Source organism: Castor canadensis, chromosome 13 (assembly GCF_047511655.1).
Source record: "Castor canadensis chromosome 13, mCasCan1.hap1v2, whole genome shotgun sequence".
In the NCBI taxonomy this organism is placed as follows: Eukaryota; Metazoa; Chordata; class Mammalia; order Rodentia; family Castoridae; genus Castor; species Castor canadensis.
The window spans coordinates 70,811,586-70,829,949 of NC_133398.1; the positions used below are offsets into that span (position 1 = coordinate 70,811,586).

The 18,364-nt window shown below is 42.3% G+C and overlaps 1 protein-coding gene across 2 annotated transcripts in view; it reads left to right on the top strand.

Moving 5' to 3' along the window:
* Pgm5 (phosphoglucomutase 5) overlaps window positions 1-18,364 on the top strand; it is a 172,429-nt gene that overhangs the window by 11,457 nt on the left and 142,608 nt on the right. Inside the window, exon 1 of one of the 2 annotated variants that reach the window (XM_020158600.2) lies at window positions 1,506-2,340. The exons of the other annotated variant lie outside the window; for it this stretch is intronic. Within the exon in view, the coding sequence (XP_020014189.1) occupies window positions 2,080-2,340 (261 nt within the window). The 5' untranslated portion in view covers window positions 1,506-2,079. Of the gene's footprint in view, window positions 1-1,505; window positions 2,341-18,364 lie in introns of those variants that run through there. 2 annotated transcript variants of the gene reach the window in all.

Sequence of the window (18,364 nt, forward strand, 5' to 3'; positions counted from 1 at the left end):
AGAAAGGCAAGTAGTGAAGTGGAGAGATGCAGTCCTGAAGGGCTTCTTGGAAACTCTGAGGCTGGGGGAATATGTCTTGTCTTTATGGGGGCACATCCATTCTTCTCTTGTGAATGACACTGTCCTTTGCCAAATGAAATGTCATTAGAAAGTGATTTAAAAAAAAACCCACACCACAAAGATGTGCACAGATCCTTTGAAGGGCTGCAGTTCTATTTGGTGCTAAGCGAAGACTCATGCACACCACTGCAAAGTTAGAAACTCTATGGCCTGGACTCCAGGAGACAGAATTGAGAGTAGAGGAAAACAACCTCTCCCAAAGTATGCTTGGAAACCATATTTCTCCTATCTAACTGAAACTGTGCACCCTTTGACCAATGTCTCTCCCCTACCCCTCTCTAGAACCCTCTCTAGTTTAAGAGAACAGCTAAAAAGTCCTGGCAGGTTCAGTCGCTGGCTTTGGTGTTTCTCCATCATACTTCAATGCTATTAATAAAAAGAGGAGAGGCAATACAAGAATTTGGACTGACTGCAAGTGCCATGTTAGCCACTTCCCTGACTTCATGAAAAGGTCCCATTTTTCATTTGTAAATGAGGGGTATGAATGCCATTCCTACTTTTTTTCATTGTTTTCAGTCTCCAAAGAAAGGACAGAGGCAAAGCCTTTCCCAGTCATCTTTCTACAATCAAACACTGTATAGGACCACAGCCAGTCAAGGGTACTCCTGGGAAGTAGGTAATATTCTGAAAAGAAGAGTAGCAGATTTCAAGACAGTAGTCTTACTGAGTACAATAATGTCTCGGGGTGACAAGATAGAAGCAAAAAGAAGAATTATTTCTTCCCCCTTTGAGTTTTATCTTTTCAACCCCTTCTCTTTTCACCCATATTTTCTATGAGAATTTTCTTGATTTTAGATTTTGGGTGGGTTTTGTGGAGAGAAGGCAGAAAGTCGCCAGTTCCTGAAGAACGCCAGGGTGTGTGCAAAAGGACCCAGCATAACATCAGCACAGTACCTGGCACCTAGTTTTTGTTTAACTTGGCTTTGTTCATTTGTTCCCCAGGATGTTAAAAGGGCTTTTAGCCTTTTTCTACTGAATTTAGAGAGCACTTCAACAGTGTGGAAAGATAGACAAGCGTGTTCTAAGCAGGAGTTGGTAGGGAGGGTGAGTAGAGCTAGCTTAAGAAAATGTGTGACGGTTGCAACCACCACAAAAAATAAATCAGCAAGCAAGCAAAAATACCCACCTCCTCCGATCGGAAAGTGCTCGCTGCCTTGAGAGTTGGCTGGGAAAGTGGACTGTTGGGGTAAGTCCTGGGGATGCATGGCCTGACAGTGTGTGATTCCCTGCAACAAATGGTCGTGGTGGGTGTGTGGTGTACACACACAGACGGCGAGCAGCGCTCAGCCTCCGATTTCACCTCTGGCAGAAGATAACAATTCTCAGCTCGCCTTTCCAGGGTTATTTTTGGCTAGGGCTGTTCCCTGGTGGCAAAAGGTTTTAGCCCCCTCCCAACTCCCTCCCTGCCCTTGTTCCAGAGAGCTTGTGCGCGTTTTCTGCTACTTTCAGGGAGACCTGGAGAGAGGGCTGCCAGGTGGGGGTGGGAAGAGGTAAGAGTTGCGGAAGAGACCCCCCTCCCCAACCCAACTCAAGCTCTCACCCGGGGGCTATTTTCTTGCGGAGGGTGTGCCTCTGGAGAGAAGCGATCCGAGGGAAGGCGGGGACTGGGCGCAGGAGAGGCGTCGCCGGGGGTCGGATAACTGGCACTAGAACCAGGCTTGTGGACACTCCAAAAGTAAGACCAGCTGGGGAAAGAAACTGAGGAGAGCCGGGGCGATCGGGCTGCAGAGTTGGGAGGGAGAAAACTTTATTGAAGGTGGAAGCCCAGCTGCTGGGGCAGCGAGGGGACGCGCGCGGAGGAGGAGCGGACGGCGCCGCGGGAGGGCGCGGGGCGCCTGGGGACCCCGGGGGCCGGGCGCGAGGCGGAGCCCGGGCGCACGGCCAGGCCGGTGGGGGACCGGGCAGGCTGCAGACTCCCTGCGGCTCCGGGAGCCGCAGCAGGACCGGCGGGGAAGCACCATGGAGGGGAGCCCCATCCCGGTGCTGACGGTGCCCACCGCGCCCTACGAGGACCAGCGACCGGCCGGCGGCGGGGGGCTGCGGCGGCCCACCGGCCTCTTCGAGGGTCAGCGCAACTACCTGCCCAACTTCATCCAGAGCGTGCTGTCGTCCATCGACCTGCGCGATCGGCAGGGCTGCACCATGGTGGTGGGCAGCGACGGCAGGTACTTCAGCAGGACGGCCACGGAGATCGTGGTGCAGATGGCTGCAGCCAACGGGGTGAGTGACTCGGACCCTTCGCGTGCTGCCGCCCCCCCTGCTCATCCCTCTCCTCGCGTGTCCCCTCGGCCAGACCCCACCTGCCCCGGCCACTCTCTAGGCTCTCCTTCCAGCCTCCCACCGCCGTGCCACTTGCAGCCAGCCAGGCGCACCCGGGACACCAGCTTAGGTCAGTACCCACGCCCGAAAAGTCTTGAGGAGGTCCTACTCTTCTTGGGAACCCTCTTTTCTTTGAGCCCCAAGAGCGTCCTGAACCTCCGGTAGCTCCCTGAACTCTCCCTCCTTTTGCACCTGTTAATTTTTCTTTTCGATGTTTTTTTTCCTTATCCCTTTTCACCCCATCTTAGCTCTGAGTTTTAAAGATTGTCCCAACTGTGTTCACTATCCACTCTCCTCTCACACACTTCTTTCCATTTTCTCAACAAAGTTCCCCCACCTTGAGTCCTTTCTGCAACCATCTTTTCCTTCCATCCCAAATCTTAGCTCCGTCAAATTTAACAGAGTTGCGCGCGCGCACATACACACACACACACACACACACACACACACACACACACACACATACCCCAGCACACGGTGTTGAACCATGAGATAATTGGCCAGAGCCAACCCTGAAGGATCTTTGGCTCTTTAACCCAGTGGTTATTTAATGGTTCCTTTGGTTGGCGCTATATTGGAGCGGATCAATTTGTTGCTCTACAGCCAGCCGGGGCTCCCAGTTCTTAAGAGGTGCAGCTCTAAGTGGTATGAAATGAGATTTGCGCTGGTTTTCTTAAAGGGATTCCCGTCTTCCCTTTGGCATATGACAGCAACTTATGCCTCTTCCTCTTTGCAGTTTTTATCCTCATTTCTTCTCTCTTCTCAGGGGACCTCTGCAGTCTCCTTTTGCAATCTGAATTCTCAGACCTTGGGTTTTTCCTCCTTCTGCTAGAGGCACCATTTGGCATATCTCCTCCCCCACCATTTCCTTCTTTCCAACCCTCCCCGCCCCCAGCATGTCAGGGGCCACTATGTAACATCAGGGGTCTCTGAATTATCTGTGGGAAATATTTTTAAAAGGAATTTCAGCCTTGTTAATGCAACCAGATTCACATCCATAAAATTTTCCTTGGGTGAAATCTCTTCTACAGATGTATATGCATGGAAATCTTTAAAAGTGAAACTAAACAATTACCTGTTATTTGGATTCTCTCCTTCCTTCCCAACGTTCTCCTTTTTATCTTCTAAACTTCCTGGGTTTTCTTTATTTTATTTTTAGAGCTGACCATACTTCATATTTGTCTGTACAATTTTCCCTTCTTTGCGTTTCAGGAATGGGGAAAGTTTTTGTTGTTGCTGCTGTTTTGGTTTTTGTTTAAATAACCAAAAGCGATTGGGAGAAAACAGAGCCAGTGGTGTTAAGGTGGGTGGTGGAATTATGAGTTTTGACTCCAGCTAACAATGGTGTAGCAGGCACTGAACTTGCATTTATCTCTGGTTCTTCACCTGGGACTGATGAATGTTAGTTAAAGTCAGGGGTTGGAGAGAGGTTGACAGTGGTCTTTCACTCTGTCTGACAAGCTATTCCTGTGGAGCGTTGGAGAGAACTGAGCCTTGGGAGAGTTAGGGCAGCCTTCATACTCTCTCCCTGGCTTCTTTTTTTTTTTTTTCAGGAGTGAGAGAAACATAGCCTGTCCAATATGTTTTGTGGGTCAGGATAGTTTTTGAAGGTACAGTTGTTGATATGCACAGATGAATTATCACTATGATTTATTATTTCTTGGCCCACTTTACCATAGGACTCTTCATCCTCTTATCCAAATGGGTCTTCTCGGATAAACACGTTTCTTAACTTTAAAGGTAGAATTAGACTTAGGAGTGATGGGCCTTGATCACAGGCACTTTGCCCTTTTTGATTTTCTATTGGATGCTCATGGACAGGCTAAGGAAAAAAAAGCAAAAACTAGAATTCCTTCTCCTTGAACTGGCAAACTGTCCAGTGGGGTGCACTCCCTGTTTCTGAAAAAAATTGATTTTGATTAAAAAATTAATTTAACAAAAAATTTTTGATGAAAAGTTGTGTTTGATCTCTGATAATATAATTTCTGGAGGAGAACACAAGAATGAAATTCTAAATGACACACTACATTACTTCTGTTTTAATATTTCACAAAGTTTGAAATAGATATATTTCAAATATGTACCTGAACAACTTGGTATTTAAATATTTTTTAACTTGTTCAAATTAGTTTCTATCAATCAAGGAACACACATTGCACTTGGTTTTATATCCCAAGACTCTCTTAACCTAGAAAGCACTCTATTTATCTGCCTTTCTATCTGTCTATATAACAAAATTGACTTATGGAAAAGCCAGGTCAGTTTTCCTGTAGAATGCTCTTCTGGAGTTTTAAGTTTGCTTCTTATGATGTCATTTATTTTTTTCACTCTGTTCCCTGTCTTTCTGTTAACTGAAAATTATTTCCATAGACTTGTCTTGGTCCATTTGGGTCTCTGTAACAAAGTACCATGAGCTGACTCACTAATAAACAACATGAACTTATTTCACATAGGTCTAGAGGCTGGGAGGTCCAAGGTCAAGACACTGGCTCTTTTGGTGTCTATGGAGACCCCATTTCCTGGTTCGTGCAATAGCGATTTCTTGTTACTCCTCACATAATGGGAGGGACTAGCTATCTCTCTGGGGTTTCTTTTAAAGGACACTAATCCCAACCATAAGAACTCCATCCCCACAACCTAATCACCCCCTAAAAGCCTTAACTCCTAATAGCATCATCTTGGGAGTTAGGGTTTCAACATATGAATTTTGGGGAGACATAGCATTCAGCCCCATTGCAAAGATTAATTAGATTCAGGATTAATTCTTTTTTTTTAAAAAAAGAAGACTATTTCACAGGTGATGCTGTCTATTCATATTGCATATTATAGGACACTTCCTGTGGTCTCAGCGTTAGGGATGCTGAAATGATTGCAGAGTTCTAGTGGTTACTGCTTGCATCCTCCATTATTTTCTCTCTTAGGTGCAGCCAGTAGCCTGTGGAGGTCAACTTTATAACATGTGCATATTCAGCTGCTTCCCAATCTCTATTCAATTGTTTAAGCACACCCTGATGACCATTTCTTTCTTGCTTTTTTTTTTAAATAAGGAAATATTCATTAAACAGGGGGATTCATAGTGATAATTCTGATTAGATTTATATTGTACATTATTTACATTGCCCCCATCCCTAAGGATCATTTCTTGGGTTGACTGTTTCTTTAGGGGTTTTAGAATGATGATTTGATTTTCGAGTTCTCTAATTCCATTAGCTGGCATTTTCTTATAAACTGGATATTTTCCTCACAGCTGGACTATTTGGTTATGCTCTCATATACTTCTTTCTAGAAAGACAGACTATTTGTTTGTTTCTCTCTCTCATTGCCAATTTTTGGAGAAAGAATTTGGTAAAATAGCTACCTTTATAGTTGAATTTTATGACAAATGAATTTTGTTTTTTGTTTTACTTTTGTTTTTTGGCATACCACTATGGATGCTTGGATTTTTACGTATACTGGGCAAGTGTTCTACCACTGAGTGGCATACCCAGCAGTAGTGATTGTTATACTTTTTATATTGCTATGGACTTTTCTAAAAACAAACTCCAGAAGTATTTTAGTTTCTCTTTTAACTATGCCATACTATATGGAATGAAAGAAAAATAACTGCTGTATGAATTGTGAGCAAGCTAAGTTTGTAACCAATTGGTTTTGAACCTATTTCTATTTCCATTTGCTTCAGATCCTCTTCAGTAGTTTGGATCTTGCATGTACCAGTTTATTCTAATCTCTTAGAGTTTCAGGCTTGGGGCTGGTGGTGTGGCTGAAGCAGTAAGATCGCCTGCCTGGCAAGTGTGAGGCTGCCCTGAGTTCAACAAAACGAACAAACAAACAAACAAATAAATAAAAAGAGTTTAAAGGCTAAATGCAACATAATTGCTATAAAAACACCTTTCCCTTGTTCTGGGTGGGTTCATCCACAGCTAAGAGCAATCTCTTGATTATTCCTCTGTTCAAATCTTTGTTAACCATAGGTACCTTTAATATTAGCAGATGACCACACTGTGTCTGCCTTAACATATTTCTGGCTTTCTCTCAATTCTTCTTTCTCTGCAGATAACATTCTATAACATTATTGCTCAGTAGAACTTTCTCTGATGATGGAAATGTTTTATAATCTGCATTGTCCCAGGCTCTAGCCAGATGTGACTGTCAGACACTTGAAATGTAGCTTGTGTGACTAAAGAACTGGATTTTGCATTTTTAAAAATTTTTTTCTTTTACAACACTTCTTTTTGTCCTGGGGTTTGAACTCAGGGCCTGGTGCTTGGTAGGCAGGTATTCTACCACTTGAGCCATGCCTCCAGCCCCACATCCTACTTAATTTTAATTAAATAAAATTGAAATTGAAATAGTCATAGTTAGTAGCTAGTGTACTGGACAGCACAGCTCTATAACTTAACATTTAAAATCTGTTTGTGAGTTTTAAAAAAGGAACTTGGACTGTTATCTCCCGAAGCAACCATTTGTCCATATGTTAACTAAACAGAGGTCACCAAATCCTGCAAATAGACATTTGTCACATCCAAGCCAGGTTTTCTAATGTGCTAACCTTAGAGTTAATAGCAATGGTAGAAAAAGTTGTATCAGCAGCTGGGAGGCTGGCCTTTTTCTCACTCTGACAGATAAGTTGGAGGCTAGATGCTTTAGCCTCTTGACATACCTAGAAGCCACTTGTCCCTTTCTCTCCCTCCCTCTCTCTCTTAGCATTACTGGGATTTGAACTCAACACCTCACACTTGTTAGGCAAGCACCCTACCACTTGAGCCACGCCCCAGTCCTAAACTACTTGTTTCTTCATCTATAAGCTAAGTATGACAGCATCACTGAATTATCCTGGGATCAAATGAAGCACCATATATGAAAGCACCCTGTAACATCTGCAGTACCATGTTCATCTGTTTTCCATTGCTGAGACCAAATGCCTGAGGTAAACAACTTAGGGGAGGAAGGATTTATTTTGGCTCAGGATTTCAGAGGTTTCAGTCTATTGTCAGCTTGCTCCATTGCTATAAGCCTGTGGTGAGGCAGAAGATCATGGCAGCAAAAGCACATGACAAAACCAAAGTTGTTTACCTCATGGTGGCCAGGAAGTAGAGAGAGATAGGAAAAGGCCAGGGACAGTTGTAGCTCTCCAGTGACCTACTTCCTCCAACGAGGCTGCACCTACCAGAAATGCCATAATATCATGAATCCACCAAGAGATTCATTCATTGATTAGGTCAAAGCCCTCAGGATCCAGTCACCTACCGAAAGCCCAGCTCTCAACCAAGCCCAGAACACAAGATCCTTGGAGGGACATCTCAGATTCAAATCCAAAAGCATTATCAAAGTTAAGGAAGTATGGTTATGATCAATAAATATCTCTTAGCTAAACATAATTGGACTGTATGCATTGAACAGAGCCTGTAGTGGGTCCCTTGGCAAACAACTTACAGCCCTGTGGCAAGTTTTAGCCAAGAGAAAACTCATTTGTTGATGAACCATGTACTATACTGGTCACATGGATGATCAGCAAAGAAATCATAGCATGCAGTATAACTGACAGATCCCAAGAGCCTGACAGTGTCAGGGAAACCTTTTATAGGTGGAAGCTGAGGTGTAGTGGCCTGAGGAAGGTGGGTGAGCTGGGGATATGGATGCGTCCTCCAGACAGATGCTTGCTCAGGTTGCATTCGATTTCAACAGGCCATGAAAAGCCAGTTGCATCAAAGAATGAGAATACACTTGGTTTGGCGTTTATTAGAACTATTTGGGGGAAAAAATCTTGGTGTTTGTCTTCAAAGACAAGGAATTCGGATTGGAAGTTGAAACAAAGTAGGCCATGGTGCTGGGTGGAGAGTTGGTGGGTGGGGGAGGTGGAGAAGGACAAGAGAAGGAAGCCTGTGCTTCAGCATCTAGTGCTTATATCCTGGAATGATCTGGAAATTGAAAGTGGCTCAAGGTCTTGTCTCTAGAAGAGGAAAAGAAGTGGGTGGTGATTGCTTTGTAGTTTTTACTAGTGTTTACTAGAGAATAGGTGGACAGAGTAAACTCCTGCAATCTAGGGGGCAGATTTGTGATACAATAGAAAACCTTTGGAGCCTTCATAATTCTACCTTGCTTCCCTTTGTGAATGTCATCCCTGAGTTATGGAACTAGGAAATCCACTATGTGAACAATAGCAATTTTTAGGAAGCCCTTGGCTCTATCATGTCCCTGCTGGGGTCAGTACATTCTTGACACTTTTAGCCTCTAGTCTTCATTCATTTTTTATGGGGAAGTAAAGGGAGTGGGAGAGGTTTTGAGAACAGCTGGGCCCTCCCAGTTGCTGGGGTGGTTATTTTAAGCTTGATGTGTCCAGAGACTCAGATGACATTTTTAACTAGGCTGCTTTATTAAATCCTGTGATAAAACATAGTGATGTTTATTGAAAAGGCATACACCAGCAGCATCAGGTATGAAACTTACCCTAAGAATTTTTTCTATAGAAGCTCTGTTCTCATTGGGCCTTTTGTGAACTCTGGGAGTTTGCTAGTTTCTGTACAGCCTTGAGGACTATAGGTGGACCCACTCTTGGAGAAGTTCAAGTGTAGTTATTGGACCCATCAACCTTAACTCCCATTTTTGGGTCCTGCACACTTGCGTTGGACCACAGTAACACGAGCAAGCACTGTGATAGAATTTTAACAAGGTTATTTGGGAATAATAGGCAGGGGAAAGTATTCCAGGGCTTTTAAAATAGAAGGTAGAAAGCGAGGGCTTCAAGGTCATGCATCAGCCAATAGCCTTGAGAACTAATTTGAAACATTTGAGATTTGGCCAATGTACTTTTACTGCCTCTGTTTCTACGGCCAAAGGGAAATTTTAGGTCCTTTCATCTGATTTGACTCTGCTGGTTATGAATAATAGGGTCTGTATATCTTTCATCTCTTACATTTTTAGTGACATCAGCTTTTGGAGAAATGTGTGTATTTGTATTAAGAGAAAATTTTCAGGAACATTCAACCCTCAAAGAAGTTCTTTTTCTTGGCCTGAAGTCATGGAAGTTTTTGACTTTTCCTTTTCCAAGTCTGTACCAAGAAGAATTTTGTACAATTACAATATTTAATTATTGCCTTTTTAATTGGTTTACTTTAATAAGAGTCCTGGATTTTAGTTAGGGGTATCTAGATTTGCATGTAGAGGTCTCTAAAGGAAAAAGAAAAAAAAAATCTAAAACCAGAGCTCCAAGTTTATTTGATGAAAGACCTCAGAATGTGTTGGGAGGAGAGTTTCACAATAAATGGCTCATATCTACAATATATAAAAAGCTCTTCCAAATCAAGTTGAAAATTCTAATCAGTACAAACATTGTTAGCAACAAACACATGAAAAAGGTGATCAAACATTAATAACCAGTTAAATATAAATAAAAATAGTCAATTGATTGACTTTTTAAAAATTATTGTTGTACTGGAGGTACATTGTGACATTTACAAGAGTTCTTGCAATATATCACAGTTGAATTCACCCCCTTCATCATTTTCCTTTGTCCCCTCTTCCCCCAGTCAATTGATTTATAAAGAAAAAATTTTTGAAAATACCCAGAGTTGGTGTGGTTAATGGAAAATTGTCATGTTTATTATATACTGTTGGTGGATGTTAAATTGATGAAACTTTTTGGTCAGGCAACTTGGCAGTGTATATCTAAATTAACAGAGTTTTTTTCCGATAACTTAGGAATCCTTTAATCTTAGAAACTATCCTGTAGATTTTCTAGTACAAGTATACAGATCTGTATGTACAAAAATACTCACTGCAGCATTTTGCTAAGGAAAAACTTAGAAACAACCTGCACATTCAATAGTGGAGAGCAGGGACATCATTTATGACATAATCACTTAATAAATACCATTAAAACCCATAAACAAAGGTGATAAATCTGTATGTGGCTTGAAAAAGATATGAATGAAAGCTTGTTAGCTGGAAAAGCCATTAGTGGAGTATTGCATGTAGTGTGATCCCACTTTTGAGTACATAAGATAGAGACAGAAAATAGGATTGGAAGAACACACTCCAAGAATTCAGTAGTGGGCTTGTCTGTATGTGTGGTGGTAAAGGGGAGGAGAATCCTTTTCTTTTCTAGTTCATACACATGTCTTGATTAAAACCCTCACACATGTATGTGCATTGCTTTCATAATTAAATAGATCAGTAAAAAATAATAAAGGTAAGGTGGGCATGATGGGTGACTCCTGTAATCCTAGCTACTCAGGAGATAAAGATTGGAGATCGGGAGATTTACAGTTTGGTTGGAGGCCCAGCAGGGCAAAAAGTTTGGGTGACCCCATTTCACTCAATGAAAGATGGGCACCGTGGCGAGCGCCTGGCGTTTCAGCTATGTGGAAAGTGTAAGTGGGAGGATCGTGACCCAGGCTGACTCAGGCATAAACAGAAGATCCTATCGGAAAAATAATAAAAGAAAAAGGATTAGAGGTCTGGCTGAAATGGTAGAGTGCCTGTTAAGCAAACATAAGGCCCTGGGCTCAAAAGGAAAAAAATAATGAAGGTAGCCTCGTGTGGATGGTGGCACATGCCTGCCATCCCACCTACTCAGGAGGCTGAGGCAGGAAGATCACTTGAGCCTATGAGTTCTTGAAGCTAGCTTGGGCAACATAGGGAGATCCTATCTCAAAAAGAAGGGAAAAAGGAGAAGCTATCACATTACTACTGCTTCCAACCTGGATGATAGGGGAAGTCACAAGTCTCAAGATTTATTTGCTCATTTGTAAAAATACAGAAATCAGTAATACTCCCTACACCTTCCAGGGTTGATGGGAGGATTAAGTGAAATAATGGATTATTAAGAATTCTTTTTATTTATATGGCACAACTATTACCAAACTATTTTGATCTGATTTAAATAAAAGGAGGATATGTTTATATTATTATTTTTAGCCTCAGCAGCTTTTCTAACCAGAAGGCGGCTGTCGGTGTGATGAACACAGTTGCTTCGGCATGGCTTCCTCTTGACTTGGCTTTTCTCCATGCTGCTGGGAGGCCAGGTGGTGACTGCATGAACACTGTCCCCCTCTTCCCTGTGCCTGCTCCCACACGTGCACGCCCACTCGGCTATGGTCCTTGAGGTGGTAGCAGCTGTGTCCGCACAGAACAACAACCCCAATGGGCCTCGTCTGCGTTGTCTTCTGCAATGATGAGTCAATGCCATGCTTTTCTATCTGCAACCTTTCTGAGACTCAGGCTGTGTGAAGAATGGGCCCTCTCCCTCCACCCCTGCCCCACTGCCCCTTCCTGAAGCCAGATCATAACCTGCTCATTTCAGGAGGATTTTCAGACCTAATGGACTGGGCCATGTGAGAGATTACTGAGAGGAACAGACCCAGCAGAGGCTGTGAGGCTCCAAGCTAATCTGCCTGGGACTCTGAAAATGCGCAGCTGTGGGGCTCGCCATGCTTTCAACTCTTTTGTCAGGATGTTTGTCGGGGCCTGTTCCTGCAGCCCTGCTGAGTGTTTGGTTAGGAGGCATAATCTTTTTTTGCACAGGATCTCTCAAATGTAAAATGACAGATGAATATGTGGAAGACCCAGCTTGGCTGTCATAAATAACGGTAAGTTGTTTAATCTTGCTGAGTTGTAAATCTATGATTGCCAGAGACGGGGGCACTTAGCAAATGGACAGTTATTATTGCCTAGCCAGCCAGAAGCTGGGCTAAGTGGATTTATTTATCTGTAGAAATGGCTTTTAATCAACTGTGACAACTACTCAAGAAAATACAAAGCTCAAAAGAGACTTTAAAATTTTTATATAATTCTACCTATAAAAAGTGTATGTGTATATATATATATACATATAAACTATGATATTTTATATCATATATACACATACTCTAACTGTGAATATGCTAAAGATCCTGAGTTTTTTGGTTTGAAGGATGTGTGTGCATGTGTGTACACATATATACATACAAATATATTGGAGAGTACATATATGTACATATACAATGTACATAGGTATATGTACACTTATATACATATGCACACATGCATTCATATATACAGATATAATTATATATATACTGCCCCTAAATATATATGGTACTTATAACATATTTCTAAAATATTATCTCATAGATGTATACTTTCTGTCTACTTAGAAAGGTAGCTAGTCAATCAAGTAGCATGTGTGTGCACAGGACCCCACTCTCTGCCTTCATCCTCCACAAGGCTATGTCTTCTTCCCTGGGTATACTTATGAAAAGTCCCAAACGTCAGAACTATTTGAAGGCTGCAGGGCACTGAAAGAGGTGCCTAATGTTCCCTAGTGACCTAGGCTTCTAGAACCATAAGTAGAACTTGCTCGGAGCTGGATGGAGCAAGAACAAGAACATAAGCAATGGGAGTCAGAATATTGCAGGTGGAGTCTCCCTCTCAGGATAGCTTTGCACAGCGAGCTCAATAGCACGGGTGAGTTACTAGTCCAGTCTGGTACGTGCAACTGAATGGTGTCGGTCAGAGGCACAGATGAGGACAGTGAAAGAAGATTCAGGCCATGAGAAGGATGTAGCTAAGGGGCTTGTCCCTGTCCCATGGACTTTAGCAACTTCTTACTGAGCAGGTTTGGGGGCTAAAGAAGAAAGACATTGTAGCATGCCACCACTGGTTTTTTGTTTAATTACTGGAAAATTATAACCAGTTTAATTTATACCATAGTATGGGCTTAGTCCTCAAACACCTTTTAGTTTTACATATAAAAATTTGAGGTAAAAGAACACATCCATATTAGTTAATCAATGACAGAACATTTAAATAATGCTGTGGAAGGACACAGAAAGATGGAATGAGGGACAGGGTAGACATATTAAGTCAGCACTGTAGACCCCAGTCCATTTTACCCTAGTTATTTTGGAGATGGGCTCACAAACTGTTTGTCTGGGCTGACCTTGAACTGTGGTCCTCCAGATTTCAGCCTCCTAAGTAGCTAGGATTACAGGCGTGAGCCACCAGTGCCTGGCTAGCTGTTTATTTCTCAATAGAAATGACACCAACAAGGAAGGAAAGTGAAATGGGTGAAAGATTACTGGGCAGTGGGCCCTGTGATCTGGAACTTGGCTGTGTTACTTCCTTTGACCCTCCATCCTGTTTCCTTTTATATAACCAAACAAGGATGCAGAAGGGTTTAGAATTTTGCCCAGAGTTACATAGGCAGGGAGTAGCATAGTCAGTTTTTATATCCTTTTCTATTGAACATCAGCTTGTCTGCACTTGTTGGCACTGGCACTGAGCACTGACTGTTTCTTCTTCCTTTTTTTTTTTTTTTCTTTCTTTTGGTTTTGTTTGTAGTGTTGGGGATGGAATCTAGAGTCTTGAGCATGCTAGGGAAGCCTCTCCCACAGAAGCTATGCCCCTGGCCTTCGTGACCATGCAGACACAATCGGCAGTCTCATTTCTTATCCTGTGTCCAGTTGGTGTTCTAAACTCATAAAATAGCAGCAAATGGAGCCCTTTCTTGTTTTACTGAGTCAAGCCTTTTATCTTAAAGATAAAGATAAAGGTAAAGATTCCAGCATATTTCCAAGCACTGAATTACCTAATTCCTAGGAGGGTCATCACTTCCAATTTCTACCCCATTTTGTAGAGGAGGACAATTAGATTTCCTGACCTCAGTGGAATCTTCTGAATTGCACTGATTGAGAAAGAAAACTTGGGCCAGACTTGTAGGTGCCTGTGAGTTTTCTACACTTGTTCACATATTAGGAATTGAATGTGAAATCTATGGTCTGGTTCAAATGCACTCTGATCCTTCTATCTAGCCTCCGAGTGTGTGTAAAGACTTTGAGAGTGCAGGAAGCTGAAGATGAGTTCTGTTGTTTCCATCTGGTCTCCATGTAAGAAAGCACATAACAGCACAATTATCCATGTGCAAATGGAGAACTCCCTTGATGTTTGGATAACCACATCCATGCCTTGCCGTGGGTCTGTTTTTTCTTGAAATTCCACTGAGCCATCTCCTGCTTACTCATGCACAGCACTGCTTAAGAGCTGGCACTCCTCTCTGACAGCTGGGACTGAGAGATTGAAGCCTTGCAGTCCATAGCAGCTTGGTTTTTGGCTTCGTGTGTGTGTGTGTGTATAAAATTGAGAGTACAGGAAACAGGCATCTCTGTGTATATGACTCTCCTCGGCACTTTGCAGGTGGACATGCTGGTGTTTGTGTGGTCCATTGTCTCTGTGAACCATCAAGGAAGTTTCTGTTTATTGCTCTCTTCACTTTCCCTAATTCACTTTATGATATGATCCCATTACAGGGACATGATTCCATTATAAGGATATGACCCAGTGAGCAGAAGACACTGAGGATTTTCATACTTACCTTTTCCTTTCTTTTCTTTTTTTAGAAATGATATTTTTAAAGCTAAAAGGGAATCACAAAGGGGACTCTTACTTAAGAGTGTTCACACATGAAAACAATTCTGCTTTCATTAGTGTTACATTACTGGGGAAAACTCTTTCAGAGTTGAAATTTTGCATCCACTCTGAGATTTTAACCTGAGGGTTTAAATTGTATGTCTCTGCTCTCTAGGACTTTAATCCAAGGTAATTAGAAACTGAACTCATGCGAAGTCTTATTTAGAGGAGTTGTTAACATTCTGAAAAAAAAAAGGAGCCATCAGAAATAAACTCATTTAAAAATTCATTGTACGAGGCACATGTTGTGAGGGAATAGAAATGCCGGGAGGCAGGTTTTGTGTTGTATTTTCTCTTTCTCAGGACGCTGGTCAGTGACGTGTGGAGGGCATATTGGTTCTTTCAGCATCTGCCATGCCTTATATGGGTCGAAAAAACAATGTAGACGTAGGTGAGGCATAAGGACTGACGAGCAGCTCTGGCATCAAGTTAGAAGAATAGACACCCAGAGATCGAAAATACCCACATATGGGAAGTGGCTATCACTAACGTTCCCTACTGCGTCCCTGTCTCTAACCACTTAGTCACGGCGGAGTAGGAGCAAGTTCATGCTGGGTCTTTCTACCTACCTGTGGGTCTGCGAAGGCATGCGCCTCATGTATGTGCCCTCAGGGACCCTTGTGATAGTGCTCATATGTCCACCTGAGGATCCTGGCATCTGTTCTTGGGCACCTCCTATGTGTGTAGAAGGAGACTAGAGTCCATCTTGCTCCCTTCCCAAGTGCGAAGGTCTCCATCAGGGCTGGTGGGGTGGCCTTCCTCCAGCGACAGCTAGACCCCATCGTGTGTGAGGCTGAGGAAGCCCCAGAATGCCATGCCTGGCTGTCCCTGGGCAGCAGTGTGGGTTTTACTCATGAATAAAAGTCAGATGTTGCCTGTTTCAGTGCTGTCAATAAAGCCAGCTATGTAAGTAGGCCATATTTCCCTTGCAAGGTAGCAAACTGCTACTTTGATAGAAGAGAGAATTTCTAGGACTTTTTCAGAAAGTAAAGTAGTAGTTTAAAATAATTCTAAAAAAATAATTTCAAATGTCGGAGGGAGGTATGGGATTTGGGAAAGACAATAGTACCATCTATGTCACATTTAATTTTAAAGAGTTTTTCTTTATAGGATCTCATGTTAAGTGCATTTTTATAACTCTTTGCAGTCTCAACTTTGCAGATAAAGGCACCAACCTTCAGAGAAGTCAAGTGGTTCATGCACTCTGATCCTTACTCTCTCATGGGTGAAGCTAAGCCTCCTGTGTAGGTCTTTTAACTACAAGTTGGGTGTTTTTCCCTTTACAAGGCTCCCAAACTTACAATTTAAAAGTTAATGTATCAATATTGGCTATTTATTTTTGTTTTTGTTTGGGTTTTTTTAAAAAAAACACTTTCATTAGTATATTATAGTCATACACAAGGTTTCATGTGACATTTCTGTATATACATATATTGTACCTGATTTGGTTCATCCCCTCCTTTATTCTCCTTTCTACCTTATTCCCCTTCTTAAAGTAATTTCAACAGGTTTCAGTGTTCCATATTCGTACATGTATAGGAAATACCTCAACCATAGTCACCCTCCTTTGTCCTCTTCTACATTTGTAAAAATTAATTACTACATATTGAAAACTGCCTTTTTTGTGACAGTACTTGGGTTTGAACTCACAGCCTTGTGCTTGCTATGCCAGTGCTCTACCACTTGAGCCATCCTCTTGTCCTTTTTGCATTAGTTAATTTTTAGATAGGCTCTTTTGTTTTTGCCAGGGCCAGCCTGGATGAAGATCCTCCTACTTACACCTCCTGGGTAGTTGGAATCACAGGTGCATGCCACCACACCTGACTGATTAGTTGAAATGGGGTCTTGCTAACTTCTTGCCTAGGTTGGCATTGAACTGAAATCCTCCTAATACCTGCCTTCCAAGTAGCTAGTATTATAGGTATAAGCAAGTGTGCCCTGCCTGAAAGCATAAGACAAATGTTCAGATGACATTTGTCTTGGACTAATTGGGAGAGGGAAGGTTAATAGAAAAGAAAACATAGACACACCGAGGAGGAAATAATCTGATGACAGAAGCTGAGGTTGAAGTTACATGGCTGCAAGGCCAGAAATGTGTGGACACACCAGAAACTGAAAGACGCAACGAAGGATCCTCCTCTGACGCCTTCAGAGAATGCACTGCCCTGTTGGCACATTCGTTCTGGACTTCTGGTCTTCAGGACTATGAGAGATTAAATTTCTGTTGTTCTAGCCACAAGTCTACAGCAATTTGTTATGGCAATTTTAGAAAATGAACTCAAGTTTTATAATAGCTTACAGGTTTTATATTACTTTCCTAGAGCTACTAAAATAAATCACCACCAACAGAAATTTATTCTCTCACAGTTCTGCAGACGAGAAGTTGCAATGAAGGTATTGGCAGGGCCACATTCCCTGGAGGCCCTGGGGTGAATTGCTTCCATGCCTCTTCTAGCTTCTGGTGGCAGTCGGCATTCCTTGGTTTGTTGGGCTGCTGGCCATAGAAAACAGGCAATCTCTACCTGTCTTCACACCTCCTGCTCTGTGTGTGTCTCCTTTTCTGTGACTCTCAACTGCTAAGACCAATGCTGACTTTCCATGATGGAATGACCCAAATTCACCAACCTTCCACCAGGTCACTGAACACTTTGGGGAAATGGTGACATGTTGGGAGGTTCAGGAGGTCTCTGATGCTCACAGCTTGAACACTCAGCAGTGGCCACAGCCAGGTCAGCCTCGGCGAGTGGAAGTCCATGCATAACCTTCCTTCCTGTTCCTATGACCAGTTTGCTCATGAGCTCATTGGACAATGACAGGACTGGCTGGGAAAAGAAGCTGACTGGTATCTACAGAATGGGTCATCATATCAACTTGATTGATAAAATCCTTCTCTGTTGTTGCCTTTTGGTGAGTGTTCACTTGGGACAAAACTAGCATCGTGATTTTCCATTTCTTACCTTAGAAGCCCATCATTCACTCTCCATCTCTCCTCCAGTGTTCATCGCCCCTCTGCTCACCCTCCACTAGCTTCATATTCAGTACCCACCACTACCTCACTTTTCTGGTATTCATGAGTTAATGAGAAAGTCTCATATATAAAATTTCAAAACATGTAGAATTTAATCTTCTAATTGCAGGTTGAAATTTTATTCAAGTATAATTTACTCACTTTAATTTTCTTAAATGGAGTGTATATTATTTTTTAAAATAAGAAATAATTGAAGGGTGGAGGTATGGCTCAAGTGTTAGAGCACCTATCTAGCAAACATAAAGCCCTGAGTTGAAACCCCCAGTACTGCCAAGAAAGAAAAAAATTGAAATTTAGTCAGTTAAATTTATAGTCTTGCCCACTTAAACTGTACATACTTATTGGTGTATTTTTCTAAGTCCTTGCCCCAAAGTGTATGTAATTTTAAGTTGTTTTAAAACACTGTGTTCCTTTCTCTATCACTTAATAAAATACAGGCAATTTTTTTTGTCT